Here is a 17153-nt window from a genome sequence, read left to right as displayed (position 1 = left end):
ATATGAAATGCCTGTTTGCTATAACACTTCATTTTAAAAGTCAATGAAGAAGTGCTGACATTCTTGGTATTTAATTAAGTAGTTGGCTTATAACAAACAAAAACAAAAATATATATCTAAATGTGTTATATCGCAAAGTAGTTGTTTGTGGGGGATTCCCATTAAAACAATGAACCACTATAATTATTATTAATATGACACAGTGTTTGAAGGTAGCAGACTGATTTAATTTTACCAGTGAGTCTGCTTGCAAACATTACATACAAATAATGCTAGTTTTTACTGGGGTGATAGCAAATTAAGGAGAGCTCTTGCATGGGGGGAGGGGAGGGGAGAGGGGGACAGACAATGGCAGGAGAGCCACCAGCTAAGGGACTGTGGGATGCACGCATACTGATTGATGTTTATGTATACAGGGAAGCGACCTCATAACAATGGTAATGTATTCTGCACGCGATATTATACATGCACATTTATGCAGCATGTAACCCATTGTTGTACACTAAAGCTGCATCTTTTATATATTTTTTTAGTTCAAGATTCTGTCCCCTTTAAATATCCGGCTGAGTTAGTTAATTAATTAAATCCAGTGGCTTGAATCGAACAGAAGCATTATTCCAATCACATTTATCTTGCAGGGTGGGAGAAGGGATGGCAGCTCTGTCTGGAGCCGTGATCGAGAATGAGGGGGCATCTGAGCAAAGACGTATCACCAACGCAACCAGCTTCCATTTCAACAACTGCAGCTCATACAAGCCCTCCATTTTTAATTCTTCAAAAACCCAGCTACACGTTTATATTTTAACGACCGCCTTCATGTTTTCTTAGGGTTTTTTGTTTGTTTGTTTGATTTTACGATTAATGGATGCGCGATTTGTTTCTTTCTGAGCTGTATTGTCTCGGTAATGAGAATAAGCCAAGATGGTCCGCATAGCTAGCGCGCTGGGTTTGGTAATGTTAAGTGTCGCTTTGCTTATTTTATCCTTGATCAGCTACGTGTCAATCAAAAGAGATAATATCTTCACCACCCCAAAATATGCAGGTTCGGGGGGTCCTCGAATGTATATGTTTCATGCTGGATTTCGGTAAGTATGCATGTTTATCTAGAATGTGTATTTAACTAGATGTTTTGAGCATGCTTATGCAAGGCAGTGATTGCTTTGATTTTCAACCCATAGCTGCCATCATATCTTACTTGCAATCATTAGCCTCCAAAAAAAAAAAAAAAAAAAAAACGCATCCAAAAAACTGATAATTTTTCATAAGGCGACGATGGTATTGCTTGAAACAAGTCTTACATCATAGAATCCAGGAGGCCTTCAGAATATATAACACAGGCAAATCTAGTGGCACACGCGCCTTGCATTCTGTTGTGTTGTTCAAAATATAGCTTGAAATAGGAATTGTAATCATGATGATTGTGTATTTAAAACATTTTATGAAATATATATTTGTTATAACTCTGCTGGACCCTATCATTTTATTTGCATGTTTAAGTGCTTTCTATTCAACGTTATTTATTTATGTATTAATCTTATTTTTTTAAATTAGGAAATGATGGTCTTTTGCTATTAAAGTATATTTAAAATATAGAATACAATAAAGTATAGAATACTTTATAAAGTATGGTCCACAGGCAGGCACAGTTTTATAGAATGTGTTTTGTATTGCTTTTGAGAATATATCCCTGGGCGAATGCTGCATTGGGGAAATAAATCAACAATACTGACACGTTTACCGGAAAATTGTACAGTGTTTTATATATATATATATATATATATATATATATATATATATATATATATATATATATATATATATATATATATATATATATATATACAGATAGTACTAAATGGCTTTTATTGAGTGTTGATTTAGTGTATAACGTGAGATAACACACATTCTCAGTGGCCTGCAGTTTAACGCACATCTGCATTGACGCCATTGTAAGTACAGATCGCTGTCCAGGGTGCTGATTTACAGTACCCGCACGTAAATGTTCAACATGTCATGTTCTTTACACCTTTACCAGAGGAAGACATTTTGTAGGATCTGAGAATATAGAATAGACAGAAGGATGGGGAAAATGTGCTTCTAAAAATACATTAATAACAAGAGAACAGATCAGAAAATATTTATGCAGCATCACAGTGTGCAATGCATAACCATTTAGTATGTAAAAAAAAACAAACATTGACGAGACTTGTCTACCGTTGCAGACGTTGCAATGCTTACCTTCGGTAAACAAATGCTATTTAAGAATATATTTAATCAAAGTTGCAAAATGTATTCATTGATGTGCAGTTCACATGCTAAACTGGAATTGTACTGGGAACCGTGCCTTTAAGTGCAGTTATATTAGGCTAATATCTGTCAGAGGTACAGTGTGTTGGAAAGAACAGAGGGAATAAAAACAAATGGCAATTTAGAATGAGGCCTACATTTTAAATGAGTGAATTAATTGGCTTTTAAAGTGATTGCATTAAGCTGGGGGCCATTGATTAGAACTGCACTTAACAGCTGTCTTTCAGTGATAGCACTGGATGCTTCCTTTCTAATTGACAATAAATGCACTCTTTTTTTAGGTCACAGTTTGCAATGAAGTTTCTGGACCCGTCTTTCATACCACTCACAAATGCTCTAAATGAGGAACTGCAAGACAAGCCATCTAAATGGAAATTTAATAGAACTGCTTTTTTACAGCAAAGGTGAGGCCATTTTGTATGAATCCAGTCACTTATAGTTAAATTGGTTAATATAATATAGACCATTATTGCTAAGATAGAAATCATGGTTTAGACAACAACATAACAACTTTTGATATTTTTGATGGTCAGCTGAAATTCACAAATAGTCGAAGAACACTAAAACATGTATATTACACCAATGATGGTACAAATATTTTCATAATAAATGGGTTTATACAATGACTCCACCTGAATTTAAGAAAGACATACAGTACATTTTCTGAAATCTACCCTGGTGAAAAAGTGACTAGAAATATCAGAACAGTGAACATATTGATTATACTGTGCTTTGCAGTATTGACCCCCTCATCAAAAGACAGTTTAAATCCTTCTATCAATATGTACGTAAGTGTCCCATATGTTGAATTCTCACAGTCCGAGGTGTTGGGTGGCAATGATTGGTATTCGTATTAATCTTATGGGATAGAGAAATCTCAAATATCAATAAAGATTTCCTTGCATGCTTTCTGCTACCCAGGAGCACCCACTGTCAAGCACTGGCTGTGGTGAAACCTCCATGTGGCTGCATCCCAAGTAATAATGTCAGAACTTTTAAGAATTGATAGCTTCATGTGCCATCTTTATTCATGTTTTACATTTGTATTATGTTTGCAATTGTTCTAACTGATCCTGTTGGTCCAATATTGCACTTTAATGTTTTGAATGGAATGGTGAAGTAGAGCAACATGCACGTAACTACAATGATTTATCCAAACAAGTTCAGAGACTCCCAACTTTTAAAGAGCAAGACGCACAAATGTTTCAGTTTGAGTGCTTTATTTTAGAACCCTTAGCAGATTTACATTTGTATTTACTGCTTCAGGTTTATAAGTGGTTGCTTCCCAGGCTGGGAGGTGCTGTTACACCTCATCTATAAACCCAGTACCCTGCCTCATTGTACAGTAATTGTGGAGTAAGCCATTTAGGAGTAGCAGTGAGAAGGGAGGTAAGGCATCACCTTCCATTCTAGACAGCAAGCGCACATTGAAAAAGAAACAGAAACCATTTGCATAAAACATGTCTAGAACAAGTCACAACAAAACACTATGGATAAACCTTATGCAAAGTATGCAATGTGGTCATTTCTAAGTGAGTGAGAGTGCTCTTAGCCTGACAACACTAATTGTAAAGTTCAATGAAATATTCCATTACATCAGCCACAGTCAGATTTTATATTTCCACGTTTCCAAAATTAGCAGTTTCAGACAAATTACATCTGGAAATTTAAGGTTTCTGGTCAGTGCCAGCAAATTTATTTAGCTAATGAATGAGGCAATATAAGATTTTCTTTCTGTAGGATTTTTTTTTTCTGTAAGAGAATTTAATAAATTACAATTCTAGAATAAATTAAACATATTAAGACTACCTACAAATCCCAACATTAAATGTCTGAGTTGTTTATTTCTGGCTTGTTAACTTTATAGAGCCCATTGTGTGTTAATAGTAATTTTCTGCTTAATGTGTATGATGGTCATAGTAGTAATATATATATATATATATATATATATATATATATATATATATATATATATATATATATATATATATATATATATATGCCATTTAAGTATAACGTGAGTAAAATTCTACATGAATACATATCTTTATATACATTTTGTTTTAGGAAAGAAGTTCTTCACTACATTGATGTGGCAAAAAACTTCACTTTGACCAAGGGCGGAATTCGAGTTGGACAGCTGATGCACTATGACTATTCCAGCCATAAATATGTGTTTTCCATTAGCAATAACTTTAAATCTCTGCTTCCTGATGCATCTCCGGTAATGAACAAGCATTACAATGTCTGTGCTGTGGTAGGAAACAGTGGGATCCTCACGGGAAGCAAGTGCGGATCTGAAATAGATAAAGCCGATTTTGTTTTCCGTTGCAACTTTGCCCCGACTGAGGTTTTCCAAAAAGACGTTGGAAGGAAGACAAACCTCACAACCTTTAACCCTAGTATTCTTGAAAAGTACTATAACAACCTTCTTACCATCCAAGACCGCAATAACTTTTTCCTTAGTCTGAAAAAGCTGGATGGGGCCATTCTCTGGATCCCTGCTTTTTTCTTTCATACATCAGCAACAGTTACCAGAACCCTGGTAGATTTCTTTGTGGAACACAAGGGACAGTTAAAAGTGAAGTTGGCTTGGCCAGGAAATATAATGCAGCATGTTAATAGGTAAGAGCCACTCCCTTTCCTCCTTTTCCTTGTATATCATGTTTGCACATGGGCCTGTGCAGAAAACCTTAACTACCAGTCCTCTATTGAACCTATTTCAGAGTTACTGTTGCACAGTATAACTGAAACTAGGGACCAAAAATGTAATTTATTACTGAGAGAGTGACATTAATAAGTCAAAAGGCCTATACTAAACATATGAATGATAACAGCTAGGTTATTACTCTATAAAAACTATTGTGTTATAAGTGTTTGAAATCAGGGAGAACATTTTGCTTTATTATTTATTACATGATGAGATATTTGTAATATTAGTGCAATGACACAATTACAGGGGTATTAACAATGTAATTACATTACTAACTTACAAAATAATTTTTGTTTGTAATGTACAATTTGTAAGTACATCAATGCTACTGAAATGGTTGCCAAGTTAATCAGAATTGATTTTGTTTATTATGGCTGTGACATTATAACCCTGCAGTTCCTCTAACTCATGATGTAGCACTATTACCTTATGTTTCTAATTTTTAAAAGTATGTGTGTGTCCTTTGATTTTAATAAGTGCTCCAATGTGACATGACACCAGAAGAAAATACGGCACTTGTGATATATTGAGAGCAATGACATACATTGCTCTCAATACATAAGCATAATTTTCTGGTTAACTTCTGAACAAAGCTATGAGTAATTTCTTACAAAAAGTAAAAAGGACCTAAACTAATCCTAGTTTATCCCCTGCTGTAAGTGACCACTGTTTAAATTCAAAGGGGTTGATCTTATTGACCCCTGTTACACTATATAAGAATCACAGATACTGGGGGATACTTCACTGAAATCCTATTAAAATGAATCACTTGGCAGGTTTTAAATACAAGAAAAAAAAGTTAAGGCATGATGTAGACTTCTTATAATTGATTTCCTTACTGGGGATAAGAGATCTCAGTATTAAACCTATTCTCTTACATGCATTTCTATTATTAAGAGAATAACTATCCTTGTGTATCGTACCAGAATTGGTTGTGTGAAAAGCAGATGTAAATATTATTACATTATAATAACAGTATGACCAAGGGGCAGTTAAACTTTAGTAAAGTGAATCAAATAAAACAATACAATACAGTTTAAGTTCACTATGGCTGTAGTTGGCTTTATTTTAGCCATCTTTACTTGCAGTTAAAATTGTGTTATAGAGCAGTAAAAAGTAGAATACTTGCATACTAGAATATGCTATTTTCACTGTAATTACTTTGTAAGAGCTACAGTATAGTGCTAGATAGGTTTAGTTTGCAGCAGTGTGGAGTGGTGGTTAGGGCTCGGGACTCCTGACCTGAGGGTTGTGGGTTCAATCCCTGGTAGGGGACACTGCTGCTGTACCCTTGAGCAAGGTACTTTACCTAGATTGCTCCAGTAAAAACCCAACTGTATAAATGGGTAATTGTATGTAAAAATAATGTGATTTCTGTATAATGTGAAATAATGTATAATGTGATATCTTGTTACAATTGTAAGTCGCCCTGGATAAGGGCGTCTGCTAAGAAATAAATAAATAAATAAAAATAAAAAAAAATAATTTAAAAAAAAATTGAGGATTGAAAATACATTTCAAACCATTACAAATGCTGTGCACAATTCCGTTCGTCTGACCTAACGAGTGTGTCTGATGTTTCACAGGTACTGGAAGACCAAACACTTAGCTCCTAAACGTTTAAGTACTGGCATTCTCATGTACACGTTGGCCTCTTCAATGTGTGAGGAGATCCATCTCTACGGATTCTGGCCATTCGGGTGGGACCCCAACACAGGGAAAGAACTGCCTTACCATTACTATGACAAGAAGGGGACCAAGTTCACTACCAAATGGCAGGAGTCCCACCAGCTTCCGACGGAGTTCAAACTGTTATACAAAATGCATGGAGAAGGTTTGACCAAACTGACTCTTTCACATTGTGCCTAGAAACCCAAGATTAATGAAGTGCCAAATGATCGTTCAGTGGTGCCCTGCCATGGTTGAATGAGGATACTCAACCATCATGAGATATCATAAAATAAAGTTTATTTTAAAGTTTTTTTCATAATTCCGGGACCAATTGTCTTTTCTTAAGTTAAGGGAGAAGATTTACACCAGTTACTGCATTTTGTATTATTTAATTTTGATAATCTATCTTGTTATCAGATTTATCTTTTGGTAGATTAGAAGATTGTTGGCAACATAGGACATATATAGATAATTAGACATAAATAAATGTATATTGATTTAGATAGATAGATAGATAGATAGATAGATAGATAGATAGATAGATAGATAGATAGATAGATAGATAGAGAGCATCCTAAAATCCAGCTCTATATCACCTGATGTAATGTAATGATTTATTTTAATATACAGTAGTCTTTGGCTAAGAGAACACCCCTTGGGAAGCAAGCGAAGTGTTCTCTTGTTCTTTAAGAGTCAACCACCAGACACAATATGAATCAATCAATAAATAAATACTTATTACTTGTCGTGATGCACGTTCATATAAAATCGACAGAATAAGTAAGAGAAAAGCAATAGGCAAGTGTATGTTAATAAACTATACTAATATAGCACCAGACAAACTAACTGTCAAACTAAGTTAACACAGCATCCCTACACACGTTAAAAAATACAGCAGCAGCTCTAGATTAATTATGAATACCTGTAGTGGATCAATATTCAAAACATGCACAAAATTATTTAACAGAATGGTGAAGCAACTCACCTGAACTGAAAACACCAAATTGCTCAGCGGATTGTGTCTGATTCAGGTTTCTTTCAAAAGCTCGTACAATTTCCAAATTTTTGTAGCAAGAGAAACAGCAGCGCATTTCGCTGTTTGTTTACGTGCCATTTTGGAGCGGTGAGGCGCACTCGAGGAAATCAGAATACAAAACGAGGCAATGATAAGACAGCGGTTCTGGAAAGATTTAAAAATACAATCAGTGTGCCTCAAGACACTCTCACGATGACAAGTCACATTTGAAAAGATTAAATAAACCATTCGAATTTAAGTTCGATGGTGATGGGTTATCAGGTTACAAAACAGTACTGTATCAGTTGTGAATGAATCGCTAGCGGTGCCAAAATGTTTTCTTTTCAGTGAAGTTCCTGTTCCTTTTAGGCGGAGCATTTACAATGGGAAAAATCTGTTTCACCACAAGGGTGTTCCCTTAGGCGAGGTGCTCTCTTAGGAGGTGTTCCTATACACGGAGACTACTGTACCACATCAAAACTTTGAAATGAAAGGGACATAACTAAACTGCCAGACTGTCTTCATGTTGCCTTGGTAGAGCACCACCTCCTTGCATCCCACTCTCATTGTCCTATATTGCACTCTTTGTACCCCGTGGGTAAGTTCTTTTTAAAGGGAGCCCCATTGAGACATGTCAGCTGTGTATCAGGCAGCCATAATCCTTTTAATTTGTACAGGTAGTCTTAGCAGCAAGAAATCTACCAGTTTATGTCAATGTATGCTGGAATGTTGTCTGTGGCATTGCCGATACATCACTTGTGTAAATTTCAGTATATAAATAAGAGAATTAAAAATGAATGGTTTAAACTATGCTTAATATATATATATATATATATATATATATATATATATATATATATATATATATATATATATATATATATATATATATGCACACTTGATTTCAATATAGAGCTTTATTTAAATGGCACAAACTGCACATCAATTACTAAATCTGCCATTTGACATTATTTTTCCTTTAAGGGTCATATACTTGCATTGCACTCTGCAAAGCATTTGCAGTCATTTCCGTGGCATAAATACATTTATGTTATGGCCATTCATTACTCATAAAATACAACTTCAAGATTATAGTTACTATTTGTATGCCCTTTTCTAAATCGTGGACCAGGTATTGGTTTGTAAAATGTTATGTGACAACTGATATTTGTGATTAATGAAATTAGGGACACAGCTTTTTGTACTGTGATCAATACATACCCCAACATTATACTTAAATTACAATAAATAGTACTTTATTACTACATATGATCATTTATACTTATTCACATGTATTTATTTATGTATTTATGAATTTATTTAAATACCGGTATATTTTTTAAATGTAATTGAACCTATAAACAAGAATATTGTACTGTTTCATGAATGTGCAAAACCGTTTCAGTAACCAGTTTTAAATGTAATTATAAACCAATTAAAATATTGCATGGACCTTGCTGTTTCTTGACAATTTTGTTGCGTTCAAAAACAAAAGTTGGTTGCATGTGGAGCGGCTGAGCAGCATTGTGGGCACACTATGTACTGTCTGTTGTTGTGGAGGAAGAGCAAAGAGCATGTGAATAAGGCAGTAGAATAATTCAGATCTGACTGTGGCCCACTAATACAAATACAAGGAATAAAAACCTAAATATTCTGAATGTTTGGTACAGCCTTTTCATGCAGGTTAATAATTAGGTTAGGTAAGGCTATGGTCATTCAACTAAAAAAACCAAACAGTATTATACTGTCGCATTGGACCTACATAGGAGCTAGAGCTTTCAAAATCGTGACCATCAAATGAAATGAGAAAAGGGATAGAAAGGCAGAAAACAAGATGGAGAGGCTAGATACAGAAATAGGGTGAGTCTGATAGGGAGGCTTGGCAGGAACTTAGAGAGCCTTCTCTCATGTGGATTAAATAGGGCTATTGTAATATCACATAGATATTACCAGGACCTATGTAGCAGTCATTTTTACAGGTATGTCCTGCATTTAGGATGCTTGACAAATGAAGATTCTCATATTGTCAACTTTTATTTTAGAATAAGCCTTAAAATGCCAAAACAAACATAGCTGTTTTTAAAGATTTAATATGTACTATATTTAATTTAACTCACAATTAATTGCTAAAAGCTAACCTGCGTGATTAATCCATTAATCTTACATGGATGGTTTCAGAGACTGATTAGCACATATCCTGGCCTACTTACCATAAGGTAGTCCAAGATTAGTGCTAACCAAGGTCTGTGAAACCAGTCTTTGATCTTTAGATATAGTCTTGCATCTAAGTGCATGGATCACTTATATTCACATTGTACTTGGTGTGTAGAGGATGACATTGGACACACTGTTTTTTTGTGTTGTATGACTTCATTGCACAGAATTACATTATTACATAATAAACTACACTGTAAAACTACTTTTTGGTTCAGTCAGTGTGTTGTGCATTGGCTTGCAAGGACAGAACAGAAAGGCTGCTTAGTAAGGCTTTATTATTTTTATTATTTTATCATATTCTTTGTATATATTTATTTTATTCATTGATTTTTTTCCTGCACAAGTTATATCTCATATTGTGCTGTTAAAAAAAGTGTGAAGCTTATTTCCACATTATTCAAAATACATAATCAGATCCCAGACTTACAGGATATCGTGTAGTGGTGGGTAATTAAAGCTGAACGATGCTCAGCGTTCACTCCTTTCATTTGGGCAGGCACACCACTTTATTCCTTAACTTTGTTGGAAAATACATTAGCACAGTAAATGTATGTGTTTCTGTAGCTTGCGAGGCCGTTGGCATATTTAATCTAGGAATATATTTGTACTCTTTTTTATGTGTGACTCTAAAGTCCTTTTGTTGCTGTACCAGAAAAGGACTCACTACTTACCATTAGAGACATTTTCAATTTCTTGGATCCCTGTTCCATCAAACTGCAAAGAACATTTTTATATGAAGGACGCTACTGTTCTCTCACTTGAAAGTTTTATTTCAACATATTCTTTTTTGCAGTGTTTTTTATTATTATTATTATTATTATTGTGAACAAGAACTTATTTATTATATTGATACAGCATTATTTTAACTTTGGCAACTTGCAAATAAATCTGATATCTAAAAGTTTAATGTTCATGTACTGAATGTGAATGGATAATAGCAAAGGTGGTTTTTTTAAATTATAAAACACTTTTGAATGTAACATGCCTGCATTCTTCTGTATGTACCAACAATTGCCCTGTTAAGGCATTGTTTCCAATAAAACTGTTTTCTTGTGTATGTAATTCAGGCTTTTGTCTCTTATTTAAGAACTGGAACAGAACAACTGGAAGGTAATGCTTTTTAGTTAATCAGTATTGTTATACTTTAAAACAGACTTTAGTCACTGGTATCAGACACGTTAGTGTTTCACCAACATTGAACAGCTACAGATCTAATATCCCCACTCTTTAACATTAGAACGACCATGTTTATAGGCATACCTAGAACAACCATGACTGGTCAATTTGACCGGTGTATTAAAAACAACATAAATATAATAATGAAAGGACAAACAATTGAATATGAGTCGTAGTTTTATTCAGGAACGTCTTATAAAGCAGCTTCACAACCGTAAATAAACAGACATTTGAACAGAAATGTGTTTATTTACAGACATATTACATAAAGCCAAACCTCAAAAAACAGTAAAAAATGAAACAAATATTTGAAAATAAATGTGTGTATATAGAGGTATATTCATGTACATACAAAACTGTACAACTGAAACAATAAATGGGTTTATATTGCCTACAATTGTTAACAAAGTCAAATTTGTGTATATACAGTTATATACTGTACATATATAGAACTGTACAACTGAAACAAAGTAAATAAGTATTAAAAAATAAAATAAATGGGTTTATATTGCCTACATAACAAAGCGCATAAACGCAACCGAAGCTATGTGTTTATATACAGACATACTATAATCTAAATGACATGAATAAATAAACATTTTAACAGAATGGGCTTCATTTACAATCGTTTGCTGGCACAAATCACACAGATCCTGCACTTTTCATAATATGCAGTGCACTTACCGCAACCTTTATTTGTAGTTTTGAATTTAATAATCGTTTTCTCTTGTTGTTTTTCCCTTTGGATTGTGAATATTGTTTAAACTACAGAGACTGCCTCTACACCCGGGTTCAATACCATTGTTCGTGGCAAAGAACAAAATAAATCTGGTGCGGCAGAGCAGCGTTTTCAATTACAACTCTCTGTCTCACGCTTGTTTAGTGAATTTCCCACACCCTTCCACACGTGGTGTCAGAGTAGGATTCAATGATTCTGCTCATACACAGCAGTACCATACACAGAGACCTGGAACAGTTTGCTGCAATGATGGATCTCCTGCGCTAAACCTTGACGGTGGCCGTGCAGGGAGGTGCCAGGGATGTGGGACCCAATCCGAGACTAAAGCGGCTGACTAAGATGCTTATCTGGACATCTTCGAGGCCCTGGTGCTAGTTATCTCCTGCCCCAGCTGATGGGGGAGGCATAGGCAGCGACGAGAAAAGCACATTTAACATGTAAATCTCTTGATCGGGATAAAGAACAAAATAAATCTGGTGCGCCTGAGCTGCGTTTTCAATTACAACTCTCTGCCTCATGTGTGTTTAGTCCCACAGGTATATACTAGTACAATGAAAGCTTCTAATTCCTCCAAGGGCATTGACCAGGGATCATCTTGGTGTCACTGCTGCTGAAAGATTTATCTTTGCAAACCCAGTCTGCTTCAGAGCCAGATTCGTCATTGTCCATCTTTGCTGCATCAGAATCGTTGTTTGGTAAAACTTGCAGTAATTCCAAACACTGCTTTGATGTCCTGTGTCTTCAGCGATCCGTTTTCAATGTGTATTGGGGTAACAATGAATTTCTTAGAAAAATGAGTGACTTATAGTAACCAGACTGCAGACAGACAGCCTGGCGCTGTGAGCTGTCAAGGCTGATTGATGGGCTATCAGAAGGCTCATTGATACAATAGAAATGTCAGAAGACCCCTCACTTGAGGAATGCAGACTGATATAATCAAACTTCAATACATGGCTGTAAGTCCCGACTGAAAGGCTGGACTTGTAAAATCTATGGATCAGAGTTATTGAACATCCCTATATATCCAACAGTTTTATTGTTATCATTATTATTAGTAGTAATTTTACAACTGTAGTCATAGTATTTTTTTTTTCATGGTGCCAGTAGTAGTAGCAGCCTGAAGCCCGGTACATCTCCAGCTGTCAGCAGACAGCTGGACAATAGTAGTATAGCTGAACTGATATTTTTAACAAAATGATTTTATTGTTATACATTTATATAAACAACTTACTGCAATCTCAATTGTGTTTCTTTATAAATTCCTTCTTTCATCCTTTTTGTTTAATAACTTTTGTAAGTATTTTAAAGTGCATTATTATTATTATTATTATTATTATTATTATTATTATTATTATTATTATTATTATTATTATTAAAATATGTGTTATTATGCCAGGTCACCACTTATCTTGTATTGTTATTTACTTTTATTTAGTTTTTCCTTTTAAAACAGTCTGGTGAACTTGACAGAAAATGCTTTATAAATATGGCTCATAATCTTCAAAACTGTGTATGAGCTTGGTAATGTTGGGATGTGTCACATAGAATACAAACGTGTTGCTGGCTTTGTTTTACAATGTATAGAATAGTAGGACCTCAATAATATTTTTGTTTGCTTGGTGACTCTCCCCAAAAATTCACTTTATGCGTACGTAAAGACCTTCTTGTCATGGATTTGTGCCACAGAACAATTTAGTGAACAAAACATTATTCATGATAAAAACAAACAAAAAAACAAACAAACAAAAGCCATAGCTTAAAGTTAGGTCACATGTTCAAGTTGTGTGAATGCGGGACCTTTTTTGTGTCATTTTTAAAAGCCAGCAAAAGTGCACATTATTTCATTTAAATGCTGGAAATGTAGACTGCATGTATGCTCCAGTTTATTTTTACTTATTAATAAACCTATTTTTATGCAACTTGCATAATCGGAAAGAAAATGTCTCAGTGCTGCTAAATGCACCACCTGCAAGCCACCCAGGCATTGTCTTTCTTCTGGATGTCTTTGTAGTTCAATTTGCAATCATATAATAATGGATACTGCTGCACCTCATAAATTAACTTTTCATCATACAGGAGTAAGTTGTTTTTAGGTGTGACGTGTATTGAGGCGTGTGCTTGATGTGTGTCAAGGGTGTTAACCTTGCTTCTGTTTCATTCCAGTCATGCAACAAAAAAATAAAAAATAAAAACAGGTTCTATTTTAGTGATGCTAAATTTTCTCAAAAGTGACATTGCTCGCTGCTGGTGTGGATACTCCCATTTGACCGCAGTGACTTCTAAATTATTCGCTTATGTCGCTTGCATGCAGTGTGGATGCAGCTTTATAATATGTTTTATATGTATCAGTCAATTTGACCACTCCTGGTTGGAATAGGTATGACAGTATTTTATCTCACTAATTTTTGCAGCTAGGTGATTCTTTCTTTGTCAGGGTAATTAGTACATATATTTAGGAAAAGTCAGTAAAGCACAGCTCCGTATCTTAAACACACGCACCACAATTTACATTTAAATTCCAAAAACGGTCAAAATGACAGCCTTGGTCATTCTAGTCTTAACTGTATTATAAGCATCATTAAATACAAAATTAATACAAGCTGGAGTTACAAGCTAAAGAGGGTTTACAAGCACTAATGATAACAGTAGTTTAGGTCATTAAATTTGATTAGAAAACGATTCAGTATCATCAGCCAATCAGCTTTCAGCTATAGCAGGCATCTATTATGCCTCTTTTCAACTGTACAGCCAAGCCGTGCTGGCGCCATACCGAGCCCTCACAGTGTGGTTAAGCAGAGCCTGGGTTGTTTTTCCACTGCAGAGCCGAGATGTGCTACTTACGTCACACACAACGAAAGACAGTTGTTATTAATTAACTCAGTTTGCCAAAAATGCGCAAACAAATGGTGTTCAAAAATTAATAGACCAACGGTGCAGCTGTATCTTGTATCGCTATATTTTGTAAATATATTTAGGAATTTCTTTATAATACACAAATTTTACTAATTATATCGACTTAATAAAATTCAATTGGTTCTGTTGAAGGGGGAAAAAAAGGTTTTAAAAATATGATTTGCCAAAGATATCCTGTTTAAGGATAGTTGTTGTTTCTTCTAGAGTTGTTTTTACTTTGGGTGCTTTAAAAAAGAAGCTGTGTGAGCGCAACGAGAGCCGTAGTTGTATGTGTGGTATAGCTGTATTTTATATGTATGGTACAGCTGTATTGTATATGTATGGTACAGCTGTATTTTGTTTTACTATATTTTTGGAAATAAGTTTAGATTGTTTTTTTTTTTTTTTTTTCACATTTTGTTTTCTTTATATTAATATAATAAAGGTGAAATTATTTGGTAGAATGTTGTGTTTTTGAGTGTGTGAATTAAGTGTACCGTACCCACAGTTTATGTCCATTTGCTTCAAATCATCAGAAATTTGGGCATAAACATTGTCATTTCTAACGCACAACTCCAGATCTTCTTGAACACTTATATGTGGTGAACCACCGTACCAAACGCTCACTGGTTGGATGTGCCAGTAGAGAAGCGGTATAAAAGAGTAGATGCCCAATGGAACGTCACCGCATCACCTGTGAATCGAATTTAAAATCAATCCGCACAAGTACCAGATTTTCCATTTTGACTGTCACAAAGACGGCCGGAGTGGGTGGCGTCAGACCAGAAGCAGGAAATAAACAGACAGAGAGGTGTGGTTTGGTGAAGCTGAGCGAATGCTTTCGCTCAGCATTTAATAAACAGAACAGAAAATAAAAGGTTTTAAACACATAACAGGACACGGCACTTGCGCCAAAATAAATAGACAAACAAAACGTACTAAACACTTAACAAACGGTGCACGGAGAGACAAACAAACACGGTGAGTACAAACACTTCTAGATTATTTCACTTTACTACTTTCCTCCTTCTCCTCACCCGTTCTCCACTCTCGAACACCCAACCCCGACTGAATGAAATGTGCATCTATATATACTGTTGTGCTGGGATTCAATTACGAATTAATTATTCACTTGAATCCCAGCACGTGAATTAATTCTGTGCAACCCCGTGCTCACATATTACTTTTAACCAGCACGTGAAGTGATTTGTGCCCTCCTCGTGCCTAAATACAAATCTACCTTTTTTAAATACACGTGAAACACAGACCCGTTTATATCCCGTGTACCAATAACTATACACCAACATTAACACACGCACGCAACATACAACACATAATATGCACACAGGGGCGGGGCACATTGCCACAGACTCGCTTTCATGAAAGCTCAGTTCACATCTATTGGTCAGCAAACACTAAACAAAGACACAATTGATCCAAATACATTTTATTATCCACAAAAAAAATCAATACTTTTCACCGACGAAAGCAACCAGTCTTGTACCCGCAACTGCCGAGTCAGCCAATCACAGCCTGTCAGCTCGACTGGAGTTCAGACAGCATATTTCAACAATAACAAATCAAGACACATACAATTATTCCTCCATTCAAATATCTATCACTGTACAGATAAACTATAAGCAGCTGTGACTTGTAAAAATGGTATTTGTTTAATAAAGTTATTTATTTTAATTTTTTCTCCAATTATGTATATGATCTTTTATGAACATTTTTGGGACTATTTTCCTAAAACTTTTCTCAGCGGAATGGTACCCGACGGATCATTACAAGGTCGCTTTCGGCTCGGGACGCATAACTCCAGTCACGGTCAACTAGCACATGCTAGAGCTTCATCCACGGGCACTATCGCTTAACTAGTGTATTATATAGAATGCTGTGCTTTGTTTTGTTCACTGTACATTTTCTTACTCCAGGGCCACAATGGCAAATAAAGTGATACCCTGGTCTAATGGTTTACCGGTATCACACCAAACAATTATAAAATTAAAAAAAAAAAAAATCTTTCAATCTGTATCAACATTTATTAAAGGGTAATCACTAAAACGTCAAGGGAAACCTATTCAGCTGCTTTGAAGCAATCTTGGTAATGGAAAAAAAAACTAGATGTTCTTCAAACAGTGGTATTAGATATCAGCTAAACAAACAAACAAAAAGGAGCAGATGTCATCATCTCTTGTAATAATTGAGATGAACTGAGAGGAGGGGGCGGTTGCTAGGAGCTGCTTTACTTTCCAGGTACAGTGTTGCCCATAAGTATCGACACTTGTTATATACGGTATGCATTGTAGCAAGCGATAATCTTGATAATATATATTTTTTCAAAATGTTTAATATTATTATTATTATTATTATTATTATTATTATTATTATTATTATTATTATTATTATAAATGAAAATACAT

At 35.0% G+C, this 17153-nt stretch overlaps 1 protein-coding gene across 2 annotated transcripts; it reads left to right on the top strand.

Annotated features, from left to right (window-relative positions):
- The first annotated feature begins 382 nt into the window (after window positions 1-382).
- LOC131696542 (sia-alpha-2,3-Gal-beta-1,4-GlcNAc-R:alpha 2,8-sialyltransferase-like) lies at window positions 383-10985 on the top strand. 2 transcript variants are annotated; one of them, XM_059024563.1, is made up of 5 exons: window positions 383-437; window positions 639-1085; window positions 2589-2711; window positions 4375-4932; window positions 6607-10985. In XM_059024563.1, exons 2-5 carry the CDS (start codon window positions 922-924, stop codon window positions 6887-6889), a joined length of 1128 nt encoding a protein of 375 aa, XP_058880546.1. In that variant the 5' UTR covers window positions 383-437; window positions 639-921; the 3' UTR covers window positions 6890-10985. The 2 variants fall into 2 exon arrangements, with proteins under 2 accessions (XP_058880546.1, XP_058880543.1); XM_059024560.1 differs by lacking the exon at window positions 383-437 and having other exon boundaries at window positions 509-1085.
- Window positions 10986-17153: the final 6168 nt, after the last annotated feature.

The sequence above is a fragment of the Acipenser ruthenus genome, chromosome 1 (assembly GCF_902713425.1).
Source record: "Acipenser ruthenus chromosome 1, fAciRut3.2 maternal haplotype, whole genome shotgun sequence".
NCBI classification, from domain to species: Eukaryota; Metazoa; Chordata; class Actinopteri; order Acipenseriformes; family Acipenseridae; genus Acipenser; species Acipenser ruthenus.
Note: the sequence above shows the minus strand (reverse complement) of the source record. Positions and strands in the feature narration are given on the sequence as shown.

What these genes read in the sequence shown, in the direction of transcription:
- LOC131696542 (XM_059024563.1), top strand. Translation starts at nt 922, where the DNA reads ATGGTCCGCATAGCTAGCGCGCTGGGTTTGGTAATGTTAAGTGTCGCT. An exon ending in ACTGCTTTTTTACAGCAAAG is followed by an intron (nt 2,712 to 4,374) that starts GTGAGGCCATTT and finishes ATTTTGTTTTAG; the next exon opens with GAAAGAAGTTCTTCACTACA. An exon ending in ATAATGCAGCATGTTAATAG is followed by an intron (nt 4,933 to 6,606) that starts GTAAGAGCCACT and finishes GATGTTTCACAG; the next exon opens with GTACTGGAAGACCAAACACT.